Raw genomic sequence first — 22,669 nt, 5'->3', positions numbered from 1 at the left:
TTTCTTCTTATTAATTAATATTTTAAAAGGTTTTCTACATATTTAACGATTTTTTTAACATTAATGAATTAATTAATCTTTACGATTTTCCTCAGCATAGAATCGAAAAGAATGGCCAAGTTACTTTTGATCTGAAACCAATTACAGCTATCTGAAGAAAGAACGATCCTTCAAATTGACTTCTAATCAGATCTTTATACTTCGACACTTACCTGATCCGAGAGAGTAATTAGTTGTCAAATCAATTTGTAAAATGGACGAACATTTGATTGTGTGCGGTTCAATCAAAATCGAGATAAGTTAAATTATGAAAACTCATTTGTATAGGAAATGTCACGTAAGGTAAAAATCAATATTAAAATATGTAAATGAATAATCGAAGTTTTACTTGCAAAATTCTCTTTGTTCATTTGTTTTCGATTAAATTAAAATTTATATATTTATTTACTTACTTTCTTTTTTAATATATAACAACGTATTTATAGTAATGCATTATTGGCTTGAGATTAACTCATGCTGTAAGGTGAGTTCATGCTTTCCTCTATAACAAATTCTGAAATTAAAAGAGAAAATATAAAAAAATAAATACTACACAAATATTATACATTAAAATATATTGATAGTTAAAATTGAAGAAGACGAGTACTTTTTTAAGTATTATTTATTAATAGGAGTGGGGTCATAGATTTTTAAGCCACATAAAAAATAAAATGTGATCTAAATAGAAAAAAGTGTATATATATATATAAAGGAAAGATCGTGAGCAGATCAGAAAATAGTAAAAAGCAAAGAAAAAAGTAAGATAAAGATCGTGAGTAGAACAGAAAACAATGAAAAAAACAAAGACAGAACTCGTGAACAAAACTGAAAATGACTAGAATAAAAATATAGCACAATAAATTTTATATATATAAATATAACTTTTAAAAGTAAATAAAATTAATTTTTGGTTAAAGACTTACTTCTAAATTTATAAATTAAAGTTTATTAAATCATTTGACCCTTTGAAGCAAAATTAATTTTAAAACTAAAATTTACATTTTAAAATTCATTAAAATATTCAACTGTCAGAGTAAAATATATTATAGCTCAATTCACTATTAGAATTAATTATGATTTTAAAATTCATTTGTTTAAAGTTTGAACTGTACAACGAAATTAATTTTAAAATAAATTAAAATGCTAAAGAGATTCAAAATTTTCAGTAGCAAAATTTTGTTTAGATGTCTACGAGTTAATTTAATAAAATTAAAACGAAAATAACTTTAGAATGTATTCTAAACAAAGTTTTTATTTTAATACGTATATAGTCTCTACTTTACTATTTTTAGAAAGGAAGGAAAGGAAAAAAAATAATTTAAAATTAATAGAAGTATGCACGAAGAGGCATGAAATGAATTTAATTTTAGTACGTCATTCTTAAAACGTTACTTATTAAATATTAAATATAATAACTTGAAATTCATGTAATAATTAGACGAATGTAATTAAAAATAAACTGTCTAAAAATCAAATAAAGTAACTCAGCCACTTAGTAAGTATAGACCGACGTAGGTCATTTATGAAAAAAGAAAATTGTTCTCCTCCCATTGTTTACCTTAGCAACGAAACATCAACAACCAATTGTTAAAATCAATGATATATAAGTTAAGTCTATTAACAAATACATTTATAAATCTTAATAAATTTTTCACATAACTTTAATTATCATTTTCCATGCAAAATCATTATATCTATATCAGTATTTACACAAGTTTGCACTATTCAGAAATAAAATATTAAATAATTTCTATACATACATCATAATAGAAAATTCACGTATACAGTACTTGCAAAAGTTATTTAACTTTATTAATTACTTATTCCTAAAAAAGTAATTAATTAAGCATATGTTTTAACTGAGAATATCTTACATAAAACTCATATTTTCACATATTAAACAGCTTAAAAATGATTAATTAAAACTCTATAATAAATTTTAGATGTTATTATGATCTAAAAATTTTTTATGTCTTTAATTACATTTAAAAATTAATAAACATAATTAATGTAATGGTTTAGATTTGATTAAAAAATTGTAAACAGTTGTAAAAATATAGAAAATTAAGATATTATATAACGATTTCTTAATTAAAAAATGCTTCAAAATTCGTTCGATTTGTGTACTAACATCATTAACAAAGCTAAAACTTTACTCGTTACCGATAACAAGCCATGATACATTTTACTCAGATCATTTAGAACATCATACAAATTAAACACGTAACACGTGTTTAAATTAGAAATGCCCTAATAAACTTCAAGATGGGAGAAAACTTAGATAAACACTTTTAGAATTAATATTAATTCTCCTTTACTGATCTGAAGTCAATTAAAAAATATAAAAGAAAGAGAAAAATTTGAAAAACGCGTTGGAAAGACGCTAAAAGTAAAGTCAAGTATAGAAGAAGGTGGGTAGAGGATGAAGGTGTTAAATCACAAACCAGCCAATAGGGGATGTGCAGCAATAGCATAGTGGAAACTTTCTTCTGTTCAACGTCCGATTTCTCGAATGGTACGGGGCAAGCGCAAATTCATTGATCGGTATCCGAGCTACTACTACAGCCCGTTCTCGAATCACTCCAGTGCTCCTACGGGCAGTAGAAGTGGTGGATCTGTCTTCAAAGTGGTCCCGTTAAAGTATGGGGACCAAAGCTACAGTAAATCACTGTGGATGTTATCGCGTCAAAGAGAATAAACTATGTGCCTGTGCGGGTCATATAAGATGTAGGAAACTTCCTTCGCAGGGTTGTTTGCTGGTGGATATTCTCATGTACTGGTTAGTGACTACAGTCTCGATCGCCTGCTATTTGAACTCCCTATCAGGCGATTTTGTCCATGATGACCTGGTTGCAGTGACTTCCAATCCCGATGTACTCGGGAAAACTACTCTATCCGAGTTATTTCTCAATGATTTTTGGGGGAAAGCAATGTCCGAACCTACGAGTCACAAATCATACCGGCCTCTAACAACGTTGACTTTCAGGTGAGTTGTTTAGAATAAAAGAAATTCGGCAATAGTATAAAATTACTTTCATTCTCTCACGCAAGTAAAGAGATTATAATGGAAATTCGATATATCGGAGAAATATCTAAATTCGCTTTATTTACTGCAAGTGGGATAAGTAGCAGCATCTTTTGATTATTATTGGAAGTGCATCGTTCAAATGTCGCATTCGCTATTCTGCCTCTCTGTTAAACTAAAGAAAAAGAATAACAAACTACACTTTCTTTATGTTCAAGTGCACAATTAATATATTCGATACGCTAAATATACATAAAATCGCTTTAAATACTGGCGATAAAGTGTCAACACAGTTTTCGTTTATTTTAATACTTATTTTCTACCAAAATATTAAGCGATTTACACAAATAGTTAATAAAATTTATAGTTTACATTAGAAACGTATACATTACTAAAACCGTGTTTAATAAGTAAATATATTAAATTGTTTTTCCAGTAGATAAAATTGATTCTGTAATCGTCACGTCCTTCATTGGTTGTATCTAATTCTGTTTTACTTACACAGCGTGAGATATTTTTATATTTCTTGCTTCAGAGAGGCGTAAGGAAGAGAAAATAAAGTTTGTTCTTTATTCTCGTGCAATTACTCGGGGTAAAGCGCACTTTTGTCGAATTTACAACCAAGGAATTCGACTGGAGTATTACGCTCGATTGAAGATTCAGAACGCGTTTTTAGTCGTTTTCTTCATTAAAGACGTTGATTAAACTGGGAGGAGAACAAATATTGAAGTTGACTTCGACTGTTTAGATAGAACATTATAAAATGGCTTTAATGAATTACTCTCGTTTTTATTAAGTAGTTTCGTTGAAATATAGCGTTAAAAAGTAAATTGTGACTTACACTTGATTCAAATTAAGAGTTCCTTTTCGTAAATTAAAGGGCTTTCAGCTTGTATAAGAAACAATCTCGGGAAATGTTTGTTTTCATGACAGAACAACATATGTTACTGTGCAGTTTTTTTCGTCGAACTACCAATTTTACACACGAGAACGATTTTCTTTTCAAGTATCTGACGTCATTTCTCACACAGCCAATTAACGTAAAGGATTGAAGTAGAAGTAAAGATTTTGGAAAAATGCCAAATCTAGCCGAGTTCATTAAGTAATGGACGTCAGGAATACATTTTACATAGTTCGAAAGATTGAAAATTGCGTTGAAAATTGTGAATTTAAAAGCGAGAAAAGCGTTGAACCGATTCTCTTTTCTGTTTCAAATGCTTCACGCAGTTATTTTTTTATGGACATTATTCTTTTTGTTTTTGTTTTTGTAATACTTTTCACCTTTTTGTAGTGACTTAGATACAACAATTTCTGTCAGGAAACAATTTAGGATATTGTTGTATGATATAGAGTAATACAACGCACCTTCTAGTATTTGAAGCGTGTCGAAGGGGGGATGTTCAAGGATGTGGATGTCTGTAGTTAATTTTTTTATTGTTTTTGACACAATGTTTTAATATAATTCCATTAATAGCATTCCATAAACTTTATTTTTTCCCACCTTTCTTAAACTCTTATACAATAAATAAGCATCCTTGCAACGTTAACAAACATTTATACATTTTTTGTATAAAAAATTCTCCTCTGATCAATAAATTTCTGTTGCTCTTACAATTCTATAAAAAAATATTTATTTTTTTTAATATTTGAAATAATTTTATTTCGAAATTTGATATAATCACGTTTAAGAAATAAAAATATTCTAGCATTTGTGCAGATTTCACTACACTTATAAATAATTCGATCTCACTCCACGTGCTTTCTTTCTTGTGATTTTTGCTTTCAAAGTTAATTATAGAAGAAAAAAATTTAATATTATTTTAACCTTAAAACTGTTTATTTATACATAAATAAAAAAAAATTTATCCATAAAAAACTAAAGAAAATTTCGAACTGTATAACTTATTCATAGAATGGTTTTTTTTTTGCTGTGAAGAAAAATATTTAAAATATTTGTTCGAATCGTTTCAAAGTATTTTTATATTTAGAAGCGAGTAAATAATTTCAATTATCTTATTTAAATATTACGTTACTCTCCTTTATCATATAATTCATATAATTACCATTTTCTTGGGCATTAAATCAGTTATTTTGCAGATAAATTTGGATATTTAAAGCTTTTTTTTATTAATTTATACTTGTAAAAAATATTATTATATATTTATAAATGTATAGAATTTGTAATAAATACACTGCTAAATAGATTACTTGAAGATGATTGTTTTGGTATGTAAATTATAAAGCATTAATTATGTATGATAATTTTAATACCTATAGGCATTTCTATTGTTTATCTACTTATATGAAGATGTCTACATCTACATTTATCAGCTTTTTTTCTTTGTGATTTATTCTACTTCTTACGACTGTTATCTAATTTATTTACGTCTGTATCTTATAATTTACATGCCTTTTCGTAAATTAAAATTATAATATTTATTATTTATAAATTTCTAAAAATTTCCAAGACATATTACAGTTTTTTTTATCTTTAACAATAAGATTTGGAAGATGAAAGATCTATCACATTTTTCTTTACCATATCTTATATAATCCATGTTTTTTTCTCTTCATCTGACACTATTATAATTATGAGTTATAACGTTTTTATTTTATTTGTAATAAATAAAATTATTTTTCTTTACGTAAAGAAATTTAATATAGTAATTTAACAGAATATAATAAAGTAATTATTGCTGATAAAGCAGTTGCCATGTAAAAATTTCTTTCTTAATATTGCTTACTTTTTAAAAAAAGGAATTAAGATTTTCAATTTTAGAATTTTTATTTGGAGCCGTTAGTCAAGAGACATCCATTCACGTTTGAAATACTTTAAAAATCAAGCGGGAATGCAGTAGATTAAGAAAGTTCAGAACGTCATACTTACATTTGTAAGTGATTACAAACGAATAAGCTTCACTCGAAAGATAGAAACAGAAATTTTTTCAAATACAGAACAGATAAAAATCTAATAATACATAAATACACGTAAAAAAACCACAAAATTAAATAATGGTAAAATGTATCTTTTTATAATCAAATTAAAAATGGAATACAAAAACGACAAAATAACAATTTTAAATTAGGAAATATTTTAAAAATTATTTAATATTAAAATAATTTTAATTAGGAGTTAATTATTACACTAAACAAATAATCCAAAATATAAATCTTAACGTATGAATAACACATGACGTAAAAGAAACCGTGTTATAATAGGAAAATTATGTGAGATTTAAAATGGAGTCCTAAACTATTTTCGAAAATATTTTAAATATAAATTGTCATGTTATCGAAGAAGGTAGGTTTGAATTTTATTGTGCACAAAACACATTTACTTCTTATCTAAATCAGCTGGTTAGGTTTATCAGGATGTAAATCCATAGTTGGATTTACATCCTGATGTATGGAAAAGAACCAACTAAAATTATCATTAAAACTCTTTCTTAATCTTTCTATTAATTTTGATTATTCCATTTTATTATATATGATTTATGAACATTATTATACTCATTCAAAAGCGTGGTTAATAGCTAGCTTCAGTTTAATTTATTGATAATTTTTATTATAATCGAGTGTAATTATCATTTCGATAAAGGTTTATTGTATTTTCGAATAATTCAAACTAAGTATTTAATATTAAGTGGAATTATACTTTTAGTATTTTATATTAATGTAATAATATAATTTATTTAGACCTATACAATTTATTTTGTAAAAATAGCATAATTAAATCATTTTAAACTGATTTTATATAATTTTTTTTTTAATTTTTCATAAGATTTTCTGATAAATTTATTAAAAAATAGTTTTAATATTACGCATTGTATTCTTAATAATAATATTAAGATTGTATAATGTCTTTTTATTATTATTATTATTATTATTACACATTATCTATCTGAATGTTTGTTTCGATTGAGAAAAAAATTTAATTCTCTAATTTGTTTTTATATTTTTACTATTTTCTTCTAATATTTTATTAATTTTTATTGATATATTAAATATTAAATTTTGTTTTATAAAAATAAGACATTTTAAATTGACATTTTAATTATTTTAAAAATATTTAATGTAATAAAATAAAATTTTTAATAAATTTTTCTTACAAAAATAAATTAAATTTTACATTTTTTCTGTAACATTTAAACTAATAAAGTATTGATTTAAAAGTTTTTAGAAAATTAAACAAAATTTATTTTTAATAATCCACACTTTTATGAATTTACAGGAGACAAATTTCGCAGTAAACTATTTTTATTTCGTAGAATTTTTCTATATACATATAAATAGAAATCGTGAAACAAATTTAACAAGATTAATACATATAGAAGAATGTATTTCATCATAGTAACTAGTATAATATATATTGGAGCAGTTTAGGAGGGAGGAAAAATATATTTCCTTACGTTACTGGATTGCGTTTTGAAATTTTTTAAACTTAACGCGTGAATTTATCTTTTATTACATCGATGCAATATAAGACAAGAACACAATAAAAGGATTTTTTTTATATCTAAGAGTAATAGAAACAAAAAAGTAAAACAAGTATGTTTGTTTTCTATCTTGGAAACGAATTCCAGTTCATTTTTATTGTTGAAGATGAAACTTTCCTTATCTATCAGATTTCTTCTTAAATCTTTTCTGTAAATCTTTCTTCTTAATTTCTTCTAAACCTTTATTAAATTATTTTAATCCATTATATTAAATGAATAAAGAAAACTGATGAATCGTTCACCAAATGTCTATATATTATGGATTCTTTTTTTGCTTTTTTGTGCCTCACATTTTTATTTAATAAAAATGAATTATTTATTATATGGATGTGTAATACTTTGGTAATAATATTTTAATCAGTTCTAGTAATAAATATTTATAAATATATATATATATATATATAAGAGAATTTTGTTTTTTTATTGAATGTATAGGCCTATATAAAAAAAGTTATAAATTTTATATTAATAATAAATAGTTAAATAAATTTTCTGCATCTAGCAATTACATGCAAATTCTTAAAAATAGTAACTGATTTACATTACTTTTTTATTATAAAATATTCAGGAAATTCGGTTTTTTATGCTAATTTAAAATTAGTTTTTTAATTTTTATTTATTTTTATTATACTTTATGTTATAAGATCGTTTTCATTAGTGTTTTTAAAAAATTTAATATGTATTTGTATACTTTAACATGAAAATTGGACACTTTTCTATTTTTTAAGACGAAAATAATTGGATAGTTTCGATCAGATAATAGTTTACTGATATATTTAAAGAATTGCCTAAAAGCATTTAAATACTTGCTAACAAAGTCGAATTTATGAAATTGTAAATGAAAAATGTATCTAAAGGGAATCGAAACCACAACCGATTAGTTATAATAATACAAAAATAGCATTTATTGTCATCAGTTTTTCATCGATTTATGAAGAAAATATAAATCTAGCTTAATTAAAAATTTAAAAATAATTCTAATAATAAATTTTCATGAATAAACTAAGCTCAATTATGAAGAAAAGAGGCTAAAAATTCTTCTTATTAAAATACAGACTTAAGAAGTAAGTCTGTATTTTAATTCCTGATAAAATAAATGCATTTTTGAAAGATATGAAATTTAGAATTTAATTATTTAGTTGAAAATCATTATTTTCGACTTACAAAACGATATTGATATCTATCCAAACAAAAGGGAATTACTCTTATTTCCATTATCCGAAATGTTTGTGGATATATCTCTACAGAGTCTCATTTAGAATATAAAAAAACAAAGATACTGCAACCATAACTAGCAAAATAATGATGCCAAAGCAGAATTTTTCCTCTTCTTCTAATACTTTTCTAAATTCCTTACAAATGTGTCATCTGGTTTGAGTTTACTTTCTGTTATTGCTGCGTTTTTCTCTTTAAGATGATTCCCCTAAGGACTTAGTTCAGTTCTAGAATTGCTAAGGCTTTTTTGCTGAAAAAGTATTTTCTATGGGAAAGTATAATTTTAGATAGTTGCCTTATCCAAGAGTATTGGACTTAGTAAAAATAGAAAATATGATATTCCACTGTGTTCTCGAAGAAGTTCGATTATCTAAACATATAAACAGATTCATACTTTTACTCTTTCGATTCAGCTTTAATAAATGATAATGTTATCATAAAGTTTTCATATAGAGCAGGTTTATGTTTTAAAGAATAGACGGAGATTTCAATAGTTGTGCATAGAAATAGCTAGAATGATAAAATATACATGTATATACCAGAAAAACTTTTTGAAATTCCAAAGAATTTGATCATATTTATGAAAATAAAATATGTTTTCTAGCAGTTTATTAGGGGAAGATGTTTTGTAATCTTGTTTCAGTTTGACAAATTCGAAGAAAAAAGATGGAAGTAAGAAAAGAACGTAAAGAAAACGAACAGTTAAATGAAGGGAAATGGCTACGAGATAATAAGAGTTCTAATAGGAAAAGAGATAAGGAGAATGTAACAGGAAAAAAAGAGGAGGTTACACTGAATATAGAAAAGAAAAAATAAATAGAAATGCAAGATGAGGAGAATAAGAAATGAAAAAATATATGGCAAATGATTCAGTAGAAAATAAGAATCTTAAAAAAAAACTAGAGAAAATAAAATTTTAAAATTAAATTTTTAAGAAATTAATATTTTATCATTTAAAAACTAAATTAATTATCATTTTATCTAAAAAGTAATACAATGTTACAATGTAAACAAGGAATAAACCATATCTCCTTTTTTAAAACATAAAATAAACATCATCATCATTAAGAAATAATGATGAAAAATATCGATATTTTAATCATTAAAACGTTGGATTTTAAATATTTCGATAATAGTTTTCATTAATAACAGGAATAATTATTATTTTGGTTTACTGTTTATTTCCGATAACAGATGCTACAAATTCGTATTTAATTGAATAATAGATCAAGTAATGACTCGTTTAATGATTTATTTGACTAATTTTTCCTTTCACGCTACTCGTTATATTATCTTCACCATTTATAAAAATCTTTTTATAACACTAACTATTTGAAAAATTTTAACATAACTCATTATTTACTTTATAAAACGTCGCTACCTCATTCTTGCTCCGCATCATTTAACGTAACTTATTCAAAACGTTCTTTAAATTCAGCAGTAAATTACCAAGATTTAAAATATTAATAAATATCTAATCTGCGGGAGATTTTTTTGAATTTTTTTTCTTCCTGAATATATAATGTAATATATCTATATTAAAAAGTTATAAGTGGAAAATAGAGTAGAGAACACAGATGTTCTCTTTCTTCAATTTCGATCAAGATTTCTTATGAAATTTTTGGAATATTTTTGTAATTTGTTAAAATACTGTTATCAAATTTTATAGAAGATATTCTATTCTATAATTTATCAAATATATTTTATAAAATTTCCTTTAAAATAAGCTTTTAAGTTATGCTTTTTTTGTAAGATATTTAAGGATCTTTAGATGAAAAATCGCTGCGATTTTATCTGTTTTATTTATCTATTTTACATTTCTGTCCATTGTTCTTTTTCATTTCTTCCATACTCATTCATTCTTTATTCTTTCTGCACTTTTCTTTATTTCTTCTATATATATAGATACAAGTCTACATTTGTATCTATATACACGAATACAGGAAAAATATAGAACAATGGACAAAAATGTAAAATAGATAAAACATTTACATAAATAAATGTATAATTTATCATTGAATAATTTAAAATTTTTATAAGTAATTCAGTAAATTACTCACTTTTTATATAATTTAAATATAGATAGATGTTCTATGAATCAGCTCATTAGAGTCATGTCAATGAACTTAAAATTTAAAGAAAATTTTATTAAAATATAGCTAATTTTTGTAAATTTCTGATGCTTTAGTTCCTTTAAAACGAATTATGTAGTTGATTTGCTAATTTTTAACAGTTTAATTGGTACAATGCGAAATAAAGCTAATGATAACGCTTGAATTTAATATTAAAGTTCTTTAACTTAGTTTTGAATGCATTTAAAGTAAATTTAATCAATCATTACTTTTTTGTACGCATCAGGGTTCATATTCAGAGCTCTGTCATAAGTCAAACGTCCGACAGAATTGTAACAGTTAAGTCGAATTTTTGATTTATGGTAAGTTGACTTAACTATGAATCTCAACTGAAATATTTTATTTACATCTTGTGAAGTAAAATTTTAGAATTTACTGAAGATGGGTTAGTTATATAAAAATTTTATTGAACTATTTTATTCTTTTTTCTCTGCATCTAATTGTTTTTTTTCTCGATTTAAATCAATCTAATTTTACAAACAAAAATATTCCTGAATGCAACCCTAAAAAATCAAATGGTTTGATCGCCATTAAAAATAACAAGAAAATAAAGAAATCCTCATTATTGTTATTGCATTTATTTAAGTAAAGTCATAGCGTACGACGTTTACAATTACACGAAGAAAATCTTTTTCGATTTTACTTTATTCCTTCTTTTTTTAAAATAAACTTTCATGACAAAGAGACGTGCATTTATCTAAAAAGATGAATATTTTTTAAATTTTAATTTAAATATCTTTATTTGTTAACTTGAGTTTGATCAGCTGGAGTCGTTAAGAAAGAATTTATAAATTATTTGTAAATAGTAAAGAAGTACAGGCTAAGAAAATATAATCATTATGGGTTAGTTTCTTGAAAGAACACCAAACTGCAACTAAACTGGAGAAGATGAGAGTCCTTCTCCAGTTTGGTTGCAGTTTCAATTCTGCTTTCTTAAACAAAGGCTGGCTTATAAGTACAAACATGTTATATTATCCTTAGAGCATGTAGTGGATAAAGGAAAGAATATTAAAGCATTTTGTATTGAATTAATAAATAAGAATACAGTGTTATAAATACGAATTCTATTATATATGATATTCGATTATCCGGGCAGAAATATTTCTATATTTTTTTATAAATTAATTAATATTTAAATAATTTACGTCTTAATATTATTTTAAATTATTTCGATTTAGTATTTATTATTAAATCGATTTAATTGGAATTAATGTCTCGAACCATTCATATTTTGTAATGTAACGATTAGATCTTCCTTTATTTATCTATATAAAAAATTATAATATATTTTACTATAATCGAAATAAAGTGACAAAATTTTAGAAACCCATCTGAAAATTTCAATCTACTGTATTTATCGATAAAAGTAATAATGTACAGAGTTCGAAAGGTTGATGAAAAATGTTCTTATTGTTGATTTAGAGAAAATGACTTTCAATGAACAACGTTTACTCTTGTGAAGCACTTACAAAATTACCATATACTGTACACATATTGATCGTCAAAGGATTTTGCTCGAATCATTATTGTAATCCTCAAACCTTCTCTTGCCAATCATCGCAACTGTTTATTTTACGATAAAATGAAATGAATTATGATTGGAGTCAAGGGGAAGTAATCTGTTCTAGAGATGATCAAATAAGCTCCTTATCTAATGTTATCTTTGAAAACAGGTAGATGTATGAGTTTTCATCGATTTGTCTTGCCCTTTTAAAGAAATATACTGAGTAAAAAGATCTAAAAATTCTTTAAACATCTTCTTTAAATTTTCCTGAAAATATTAGATTAAGCGTTAATTAAATAATGATTAATTAATTCTCTTGTTCGATATTTTTTCTGTTTCTTACTGGAGGAGAGCAACAGAATTACTGCTTTCCTTTCTCTTTTGGTCTATTTTAGAATTTATTCTGAATTTATCGATAACTTTTCTGTGTTCATCCTCTCAGAATGGTTTATAATAGCGTATAGATTTTGGATGAATCAATTTGAGAAGGTTCCTTAAAATAAAGGAAGAAGAATAACATTCTAAAACCTATATACCTGTTTGTTGGCTTAACATTTTTATAGATTTAAATGTTGTATTAATGATAAGACTCCATTTCGTTTGGATTAGAGATAAGATATCAATTTATCTCATTACACTATTTGCATACATACAAATTCCCGATTTAGCATTACCATTTGTTCATTTTGTATATTGATACTAGATCGAGCTAAATCGAATATGGCGTTGAACCCCAATCAGTGAGAATTATTTAAGACTATTCAAAAAGAATTTTACAACTTTAAAAGCATATAAACGTATAAGCATATTGAGGTGTTAATTTATAAGAAAATGCACCAAGTCATTGTTGTTTGTTGTGAGCGCCATTGGTGATACAGTAAACATCCCAGGGGATGTTTACTGTATCACCAATGGCGCTCAATTTCTTGCCAAACTCGAGCAGAGTATTTATTGTCACTTTTAAAATGGCGTCAGCGATTTGAGTTTTTATCTCAGCGAGGTTTGCAGGCAAGAGTGAAATAAACACTAGATCTGTAATGAAACTTCAGAGGAAAAAGTCGAGAGGTAACAAATCCGGGCAACGAGGTGACCATGTTTATCGGCGGTACTCGACCAATCCACCGATCTGAGACAACGCTTATTTAGGAAATCCCGGACATCGGTAGGTGGTGGAATGGTGTGCTGTCTTGCTGCACGAGTCCTTGAGTGTCATCGTCATTTAATTGTGAAATGAGAAACTTTTCAAGCATATCCAGATACACTATATCGTCAATGGTTCTCTCATGAAAAAGAAGGGGACGTACAGGACACTTTATCTTTATTAAGAACTCATTCTTAATAAAGTAAGTTAACAGAAGTAAATGAAAAAAATTCATTTACTTTTGAACTGTCACGAACATGTTTCACAGTTGCTTGCGAATTTATAAAGCCCAAATCTCGCAGTTGTTCAGTTTACCACTAAGAAGAAATGTCGACTCTCATCGCTGAAGATTATATTGTCCAGGAATGTCTCGTCTCCTGAATCCCGTTTAACATTTCTACACTACGTGAGACAAACATGGTGTATTCTCTTATAAGTTAACATCTCAATCGATTCTGTGTCTTCTTATTAGAATTCTATAAACTTTCAAAGTTGTAAATTTCTTTTTTGAATCATCCTGTATGTAGTAATGAGGCATACACAACCGTTTAAGTTTGAGAACTTAAAAATCATGTAATTTAATGATAGCAATTTACAGATGCTGAAAAATTCTCCATTTAATATTTATGAAAAGATCCGTTCATAAGTACTCATTTACGCTTTACGACAGTGGGCCTATTTAGAGGGCTATATTGAAATTTATATATAAACAGACTTGTATATTTTTCTATTTTATAAACAAAGTAATGCTATAAAATCGGTTTAAAATGGTATTAAATATGCAATATTTTAAAAAAAAAATTCATAATTTCTAAAAATAAATCACTCCCTTATTCTAAAATATTAATTATTAAAATTTAATATATGCTTTACTGTAAAAAATCTGCATATTATATATGCAGATTTTTTACAGTAAAGCATATATAAAAATATATTCTCCTGTTAATTCAAGTTCTTTTGAGAATTACAAAGTATACAATCATTGTACGAATAAAAGCACTAAATAAATATTTACTACGGTTTGCTTTAAAGAAAAAAAAATAAATGAAAATATCATAAATAAAAAATTAAATTAAATAAATATTTATTTTATCATATTTTTTTTTTTTAAATTAAGTTTTAAAACTTCTAAAATAAGAAAATATTTCATTAGCAATTTGTAAACAATAAAAATCTCCATTTTATCCGGATAATAAATGGTTTTATAATTAATGGTTTTTAATGTATAAAAAAATCTAAAGTTATCGTTTCAACAACCTTACTGTTAAAGGATAAGATAATAATTCTTTTATACTTAAGGAGATTTATTGAAGCATTATCGCATTGTAGTATTTAAGGTATTTTGCGACATTGGTTATTCTACAAAAAATAAAAAAGTAAATAAAAAAACCTTACTCATTTAATGTAGCATTATTATAAGAAAATATTTATTTTGGTAAACAGTTTCTTACATTTTTTTTCTTTCTATACATGATCGAAAATGGTTTCAAAATTTATCTGTTAAGCATTTCACCATTTATACCAAGAAATCCATTTATAAAATTGTATTAACTTTTCATGTTTTTCAACAAAAATATTTTGTACCTCACACAAGATGTAGGATTTTAGAGACTTTTTAAAATATATACTAAAATAATACTTTATTTTAATATAAATACTAACGTAAGATTACAATAACTAAGTATTTTTAATGATTAAAAAGTAATAATAATTGTTTATATTTAGAAAAATTTTTTTTTAAAAAATTGATCGCCGATAATGGAAAATTTGCAGCAATTTATATAAGAAGACATTTTAAAGAATTGCCATCAGAAAGGGATTTTTTGGAATATTTCCATCTTTTAGTCATTTTAAAGGATTTTTCTCTTATATCATTTTAGAGGATTATCATTTAGGAGCACTTTTAAAACTGCAAAAAAAAAACATTTTAAACTTTTTTAAAGCATTATCAATTTGGAATTTTGCCATTAATAGAATTCAGTAAAATTTTCATCAAATAGATTTTTTTAAGAATTTTTTTCCTTCGTTATTTTTACTTACAAATATTGCTATTTAGATTTTGGAACGTAATGCTGAATTTCAAAATTAAAAAATATATATTTTTAGAAAATTATAAAGAAATATTTTGTGTATCAATGCGGTTGATTTGGCTAAATATTCTACATTAAAATAAGAATATGCTTAAAAGAAATTCAGGATACTTGCAAAGTCTACAATAGAAAATTCAAATGATGGTAAGTGACTTTAAACTTCGGGATGTTGGCAGCGATCTTATTATCGGATCTAACTTAAAACTAGAAGAATTACAGAAAATTTCTAATGATTGAGTGCCAAAAGATCGTTCAGTTAATGATGATGAGAAGGAATTTAACTTATTTAAATATGTAAATAAGTTTTAAAACATTTATATCTGAATAATTTGAGTTGAAAATATGATACCATTAACGGTTTAAAAATAGATATAAAGTTTAAATTTAAATAAATTATACTTAATTATATACAAAGATGATTTGAAGCATGAAATTTCGTTAATTTTCTTTACAATTTATTACTTTTGTATTTTGAATCCATACTTTCTAAGGTGGAAAGAATGAAAGCATTTCTGCATTCAAATTAATATTAATAATGGATTCAAAAGTTTAAGTTACAAAATCTCTTTACAGCTTAAAAGTTTTGTAGAAGTTGTTGTTGTTATTATTTTTTTTAATCAGAAACCAACGGAAAAAACAACTTTTGTTTAACACATCGAAAACGATTTCACCGAAATCAAAGGAATGCGCAAAAAAAGAATCACAATTTGAATCGAGAGTAGTAAAGAAATACTAAACATAAGAAAAACAGCTTGGATACTGGTCGAATGATTCTCTACCTGATTCTTTATTCAGAATGTTTGGATAAAGAACTTTTGTGTTGCGTGATATAACGTACAACACATTGTTCTTAGTTGAACCATTCCAGTTTTTTCCATCTTCAAAAATTCTGTTAAAGAAAATATCTACTTTAATCTAAGTATTTGCCTTTCGTTTCGAAGCCTTCGTGTAGTTTATTTAAATAAAAAAAGAAAATCTGATTTATTTTCAAGTTTTCCTTCGAAGACTTTTTTTTTCTTGGCTGATTAAAATGGAATAGTAATAGAAAGTTTTTCATTTGATACATAAATAATGAGGAGAAATAATGAAATAAGGATGCTTCTAACACTAATGAATTTTTAATTTTATACAGTTTTATACAATTATACTTGTGTAAAATAAGAAATTACTATGGAATTTTGACTTCATTGAGCTATAATTTGAAAAAATTGTAGACCTATAAATTACACTATCGTCCGCCTGTCTGTCCTTACCCTGTCAGCTGCGCACTCGATAATCCGAAACAACACCGCTGTTGCGTACAGGTTTTGTGGTTTTTAAAGTGGTTTTTCAATTTGCGATATCTCGCTTAAAAATTGTAGTAGATATAATCTGTTTTCAGTTTTCTATCACGTACATATTACACTTTACGATTGTTAACTTCAAAATATTATGTACATTTAAAAAAATTAATAAAATTTAAGAATTTAAAATATTTAAAAAATCGTTTTATTTTATAAATTTTCCATTAATTTGTTACATACGTTACTTAGACATGTATATTTTCTGTCAAATAAAAGAAACTGCAGCTTTCTAAATCAACGTAGAGAAATAATACGGCCTATAGATTATAACGTCGATCGGCGTGGGGGGGTGGTGGCCTTTCTAAATCTAGGTCAATACACTTTTATTACTGATGATGTGTATTTGATTCTATTTATACGTTATTTAATTTATAGTACTAATAGTAGACTATAATAAGCGATTATTACTTTATTATATTAACGACTATACATGTATATCTTATATATTACGGAAGTACCACCATTACCGAAAGTACTTTGTTTTTTGAAAGATTTATGGCTGAATGGCTTAAAAAACAAGCTTATTTGCTAAATAGGATAAATATACATAAAAATTTATTAAATTCATGCTAAAAATAGATAAGAATAACGATTTATAATTGTTTGTTTATGTTTGTAGCTGACAATGTAGCTTGAAGTTGGTATAACTTTTTCGAAGAAAGTTCCCACCCCACAAACCCAAGTCAATGCTTATTGGTCAAAGGATAGTCATTTAGCAATAATACACCAATTAGAACTTAACAGTCATGCTAACTAGAATTTTATTGTCAAATGAACAAAAGAAAGGTCTCCCATAGACTTAACATGGAATGGAGGAGTTTTGTGCCTAAATTTAAAAATACGGGGTGGTAACAAATATCTTATTCGTTGAAACAGACTTAATCTATGTAGATAAAAGCCAATCAGTGCTTAAATCGCCACCAACTAGTTAATTACGAAAGAAAATTGACAGTTACTCCAACTGGAGTACTCCGCAACAGTTTAACGAAAACCGGTTACTCCAATAGCAGTACTCCGCAAACAACTGGTTACTTAATTTCAAGAATGGTATTAGATAGATGAAAGATGAGACTAGATATGGAAAGATTAGGAGCAATGGACCTTAATTAACTATATACGAACTTCGGGTCTAGAATTTAAGTCACAAGATTTTAATTGAAAATTTCCCCAGAACAGAATTACATAGATGACTAGAATGAGTTTGCTGCTATCAGGAAAAGTATGATGTATAAGGGCAAGACACTAGTAATTTGAGATCAAGAGCATATATTTTAAATTAAATAAATTTAAAATATGATTAAAATTTGCAGCCCGGTATTGTGACGATGTCAGAATAATTTTTGCTCGTTATATACTCTAATTTAAATTAATTATATATTAAAATACATTTTAAAAACTCTTGCTATATAACTTAAGAGAATTTATAGTGGTTATATTTGGCACACACTTCCTTCTGTTGTGGAATCATTGTAATCAGTTATGTGATAGCGTGGTATTTTCTGCAGCTTACCACCTGAAGAGACTAGAATCGATTCTCAGTTGGTTTCCTGGTCTTATTCATGGAAAATCTGACCAGCAGGTGAATGCTACTTCAAAACTCTTGAAATTTATTAGGGATATTATTAATATACTAAATTGTAAAATGATTAATTTAAAATAAGTATATTCATAATCTTTATAATGATAATTTAATCTGTTTGTTTAAACTCTTTATTCGCTATAATTGAGTTAAATTCGCTGTATTTGGCGATTTTAAGTTAATTTCACGGTATCCATAATTAAAATAGGTCGAGATAATTCCAAGACTAAAAAAATGCGTTATAAAGAAAAAATAATATTAACAAACAAGCGATCTTAAGCTTGCTTATTTATTTACAAAATATAAATAAAGAAGAGCAGGAAAATGTGAAAAAGCTTATATTTTATTCTAAATTAAAATCTAATTAAGTAGCATTAAAATTGTTTTCAATATTAATATTTTTTACATGGAATTGAGTATATAAAATCTATAATAAAGTAAATTTTATTACTTATTTCTACTTCAAGAAGGAAGAAAAAAAATCAATTTCAAATATTTATTTTCAAATATTATATGATTTTAAAAGAATTTCGAAGAGCTATTACCTAAAAGTTTTTTCGGATAAAACTATGAAATTTTTATACAGTTGACTTTTATGAAGAATTTACTTTAGAACAAATCATACCTGTAAACAGTTTAGTAATGTAGTAAGTCAAGTTTGGTCTAAATTCTTGTATTGAGAAAGGAGAAAGGCGTATCTTAGAGTTTTTCTTTCTTTGATCAACACGCAATCTCAACATCTATTTTCCAGTACTTTTATTGGAAATCTATAAATTGTAGAAAACAGAACAACCTATGATTGTTTAACATTTTATCTTTTTGATGAACAAACTGGATTATTTATTTATATTTCATCAATTTAATTCGTATTTGGAGTTATGGATTTCGATTTTTTTTTATTTTTAATATTTAATTCATTAAAACTGATAAGTTAAATTATATAATCAATACCGCGGTAAGGTTTAACGCGTTATTTTTTAAGTTATAAAATAAAAATAAATAAATAAATAGTTTAAAAAATTGTAGATAAATTTTGATAAAAATCTTGGAAAGTTGGCTTGATTTTTATCTAAAGAAGATCGAGTGTAGAAAGATGCCTTTTTGATTAATGCCCTATAACTTTGGTAAAGTTTAACGATAATGTAGAGATTTAAAATAGTAAAAACAATGTATATATATATATATATATATATATATATATATATGTATAAGGTTTTTATTTAAACATTTTGTTGGCATTATCAATATTTTTGAAACACGAAACAAAATAAAACTTTTATAAAATTGAAGATATATTTATCTAGGGCAAATCTATATTACAAATTTACTTTAGATAAATATATTTTCGATACTATAAAAGTTTTACAATTATAGAATTTTGTTTTTAAGTAAAGACATTTTTATAATTCAATATTTCATATAATCAGACTGTATTTCATATAATTCATAATATATTTTATTTTATAAATAAAATACCTTAGTGTTTTAGTTAGGCACAATGCCACAAACTCTGTGATGTATAAACAGTAATGCTTACTAAAGTCTTTTAAACATAAATGTCCGTATTGAAAATAGCAATGAAATCTCTTATGTAATAAAAAATACTATATCATTTTAAGAAAAATGATTTATATATATAAAAAAATTGTATATATTTTGTTTAAAGTAATGTAAACGTAAAGAACTTAACTGTATAGGGTGGTACAAAAGTCAATTAAGATATACTTTTAAAAATTATTTCAAAAATGTTTAGAACCTTTTTGGATTAGACACATGTCACTGTTCTGGTTTGGTCTGAATAAATATATCGCGGTTAAATGGCTTTTGGTTCATTTCATATTTTTAAAATTGTAAAATAGAAATTTTGAAATTAAATAATTTTTGTATTTTTTTTTAAATTAAATAATTAAAAATCATAATTTTTATTCGGAATTATAATACCTCAATCAAATAATTACATTATTTTTTAAAAGAAGTTAGAAAAAGCATAGAAAATTATTTAAACATAAGTGGTCCTCTGTGATATTTGTTAGAAGTCGTACGAAATAAATTTAAACGACGATGAAGAAAGTGAAATGTATCGATTTCTGCTATTTATATGAATTTCTTTCCTATTTTACTTTTATATTCGCCAATAATTTGAAAATGTCATATTTCCTTGCCATAATTCTGTCTATTTTACAATTATTTAAATTTATTATTAATTATGAATATTATAATTTTATGTAAAAATGCCATTAAATTGATAATATACAAATAGTAAAAAGATATATGAAACACAAGCCAAAGTAAGTCTAAATAAAAGATAGATTATTTCAATTTTAGTTTCCATGGGACCGAACCCACGTATTATTATATGTATATATGTTCGTAGTGGTAGTGGCTTCTGATATAAACCCACGTCTTTCTGTATATACATATAGCACCTACGTGTTTCCATCTCAGATAGAAAGACATGATTTCAGATCTGTCAACAGCATATTCTTACCTTTGTTCTTACCCAGAGAAACATACTTATTGTTTTCTTTATCTTGGTTTATTTATATGAAATAATATGTATTAATAGTTTATATATTAAGAATTATATTGTTAACACGTTATTTTGTTTACCAACTTAATCAGAAACTTGCTTATATATATAAAGTTAAATTGAATTTTTATGAGAATTTATGATTTATTATTAGATTATATATTTCTTCAATCGATAAAAGGACAGCGAATTTAAAATGATTAATTTCTTTATTAAAATATATTGAGATATTTTAAACTTCAGTTAAGAAATGATTTATAATGTCATTTTTTAAGATAGAAAACTTTTATTATTGCATTTTCGTTCGTAGCAAAATAAAATCATATAAAATGAAATGTATCATTTAGTTAAGTAATGTTTCACATTTTAAGCATTTTTAAAAATATTACATTAAATTAAATTTTTGTACTGTTTAATACAGTAGAATACTTGGTTTGTGAAGATTTATGATTGATTATTAGTTCAGGAAGTATTAATGAAAATTAAAGCTATTTTCGAGTAAAAACGTTGCATTAAACTTTAACTTGAAATGCGATAATTATGCTTTTAACATTAAAAGTATTTTAAACTGCTTGAAACATTTGTGAAAATCGATATAAAGTGAAGTCATGACTCATTGTTGAACAGTATTGAGTGGAAGAAGATAGCAACTATCTCTCGAGACTATTAGTTACTTAAGTTATCTTTAATATAGGAAAGGGTGAATTATTAATTTTAACCGTTTAACTAAGCTCGATTTTGCTCGATTGATCTAAGATGAGGCAATTGTCAAGTGGTAAGTAATTATTGATGTGTTTGCCAGTAGTTTGGTATGTGTAATTGCATTTGCTACAGTAATTGGCTAAATTGAGACATATCAGATCGATCTTATTACAAGTTCTATATATTGTTGAATTTTTAATAAAACTCCAATTATTATTTTAATCAGGAAAAGAAAAATATACATAATAAAAATGCAACTGGAAGAAGAAGGAGAAATTTTTAATTATTTTTATAATTAAATATATATTTTACTTCCGTTTTAATTTATAAAGTTAACATTTTTATTTATAATTATCCATAAATGTTACGTATAAATGATAAATCTTAAGGATAATAAAATAAATGAAATGTTTACGTAGTTGTTATTTAAGAAAATTTGAGAATCTTCATTTAATGTTGTTAAAATTAATTTAAGAAAGTTGTTAGTCAGCTGAAACCAGAAATTCTAAATAAGTATAGAATATGAGTTTATTTAAAAGTTGTTGGTCTTAAAAGTTTCATTGTTACGAAAACGAAAACATCTGCAAAAGAAAAAGTAAAAACGAAGTACATCATTAAAGATGCTTTCTTTAGAAGTAACAAGTACTGTGACGTTTACAAGTAGCATGCAGTTAGTAAAAAGGAAGAGAAAGAATGGCTTACCATGTCACCAGCTGTATTGGATTACCATTGTTCCAGTGACATTGATGGTGCTCCTTCACTATTGGATGGTACACATGGTGTCAAATGATGGTGAAGACGGCAATTCCATCCGTCTTTTCTTTTCTTTTAATTGATTGGATAATATCATTAACCAATCGGCTCTTTCTTCAA

General features: G+C 25.2%; 1 protein-coding gene across 3 annotated transcripts in view; it reads left to right on the top strand.

Annotated features, from left to right (window-relative positions):
• The first annotated feature begins 2,643 nt into the window (after positions 1-2,643).
• The window catches only part of LOC136984619 (protein O-mannosyl-transferase TMTC1-like), a 105,868-nt gene continuing 85,842 nt past the window's right edge, over positions 2,644-22,669 (top strand). For all 3 annotated transcript variants that reach the window (XR_010882214.1, XM_067281683.1, XM_067281682.1), the window contains exon 1: positions 2,644-3,025. Coding sequence is in view for 2 of the 3 variants with exons in the window: in XM_067281683.1 (XP_067137784.1) it covers positions 2,682-3,025 (344 nt within the window). In the remaining variant the exon portion in view is untranslated. The remainder of the gene's footprint in view (positions 3,026-22,669) is intronic.

Source organism: Centruroides vittatus, unplaced genomic scaffold (genome assembly GCF_030686945.1).
Source record: "Centruroides vittatus isolate TY-2023 unplaced genomic scaffold, ASM3068694v2 contig_926, whole genome shotgun sequence".
NCBI classification, from domain to species: domain Eukaryota; kingdom Metazoa; phylum Arthropoda; class Arachnida; order Scorpiones; family Buthidae; genus Centruroides; species Centruroides vittatus.
The sequence above is the reverse complement of the archived record's forward strand: the minus strand, read 5'-3'. Positions and strand labels throughout refer to the sequence as shown.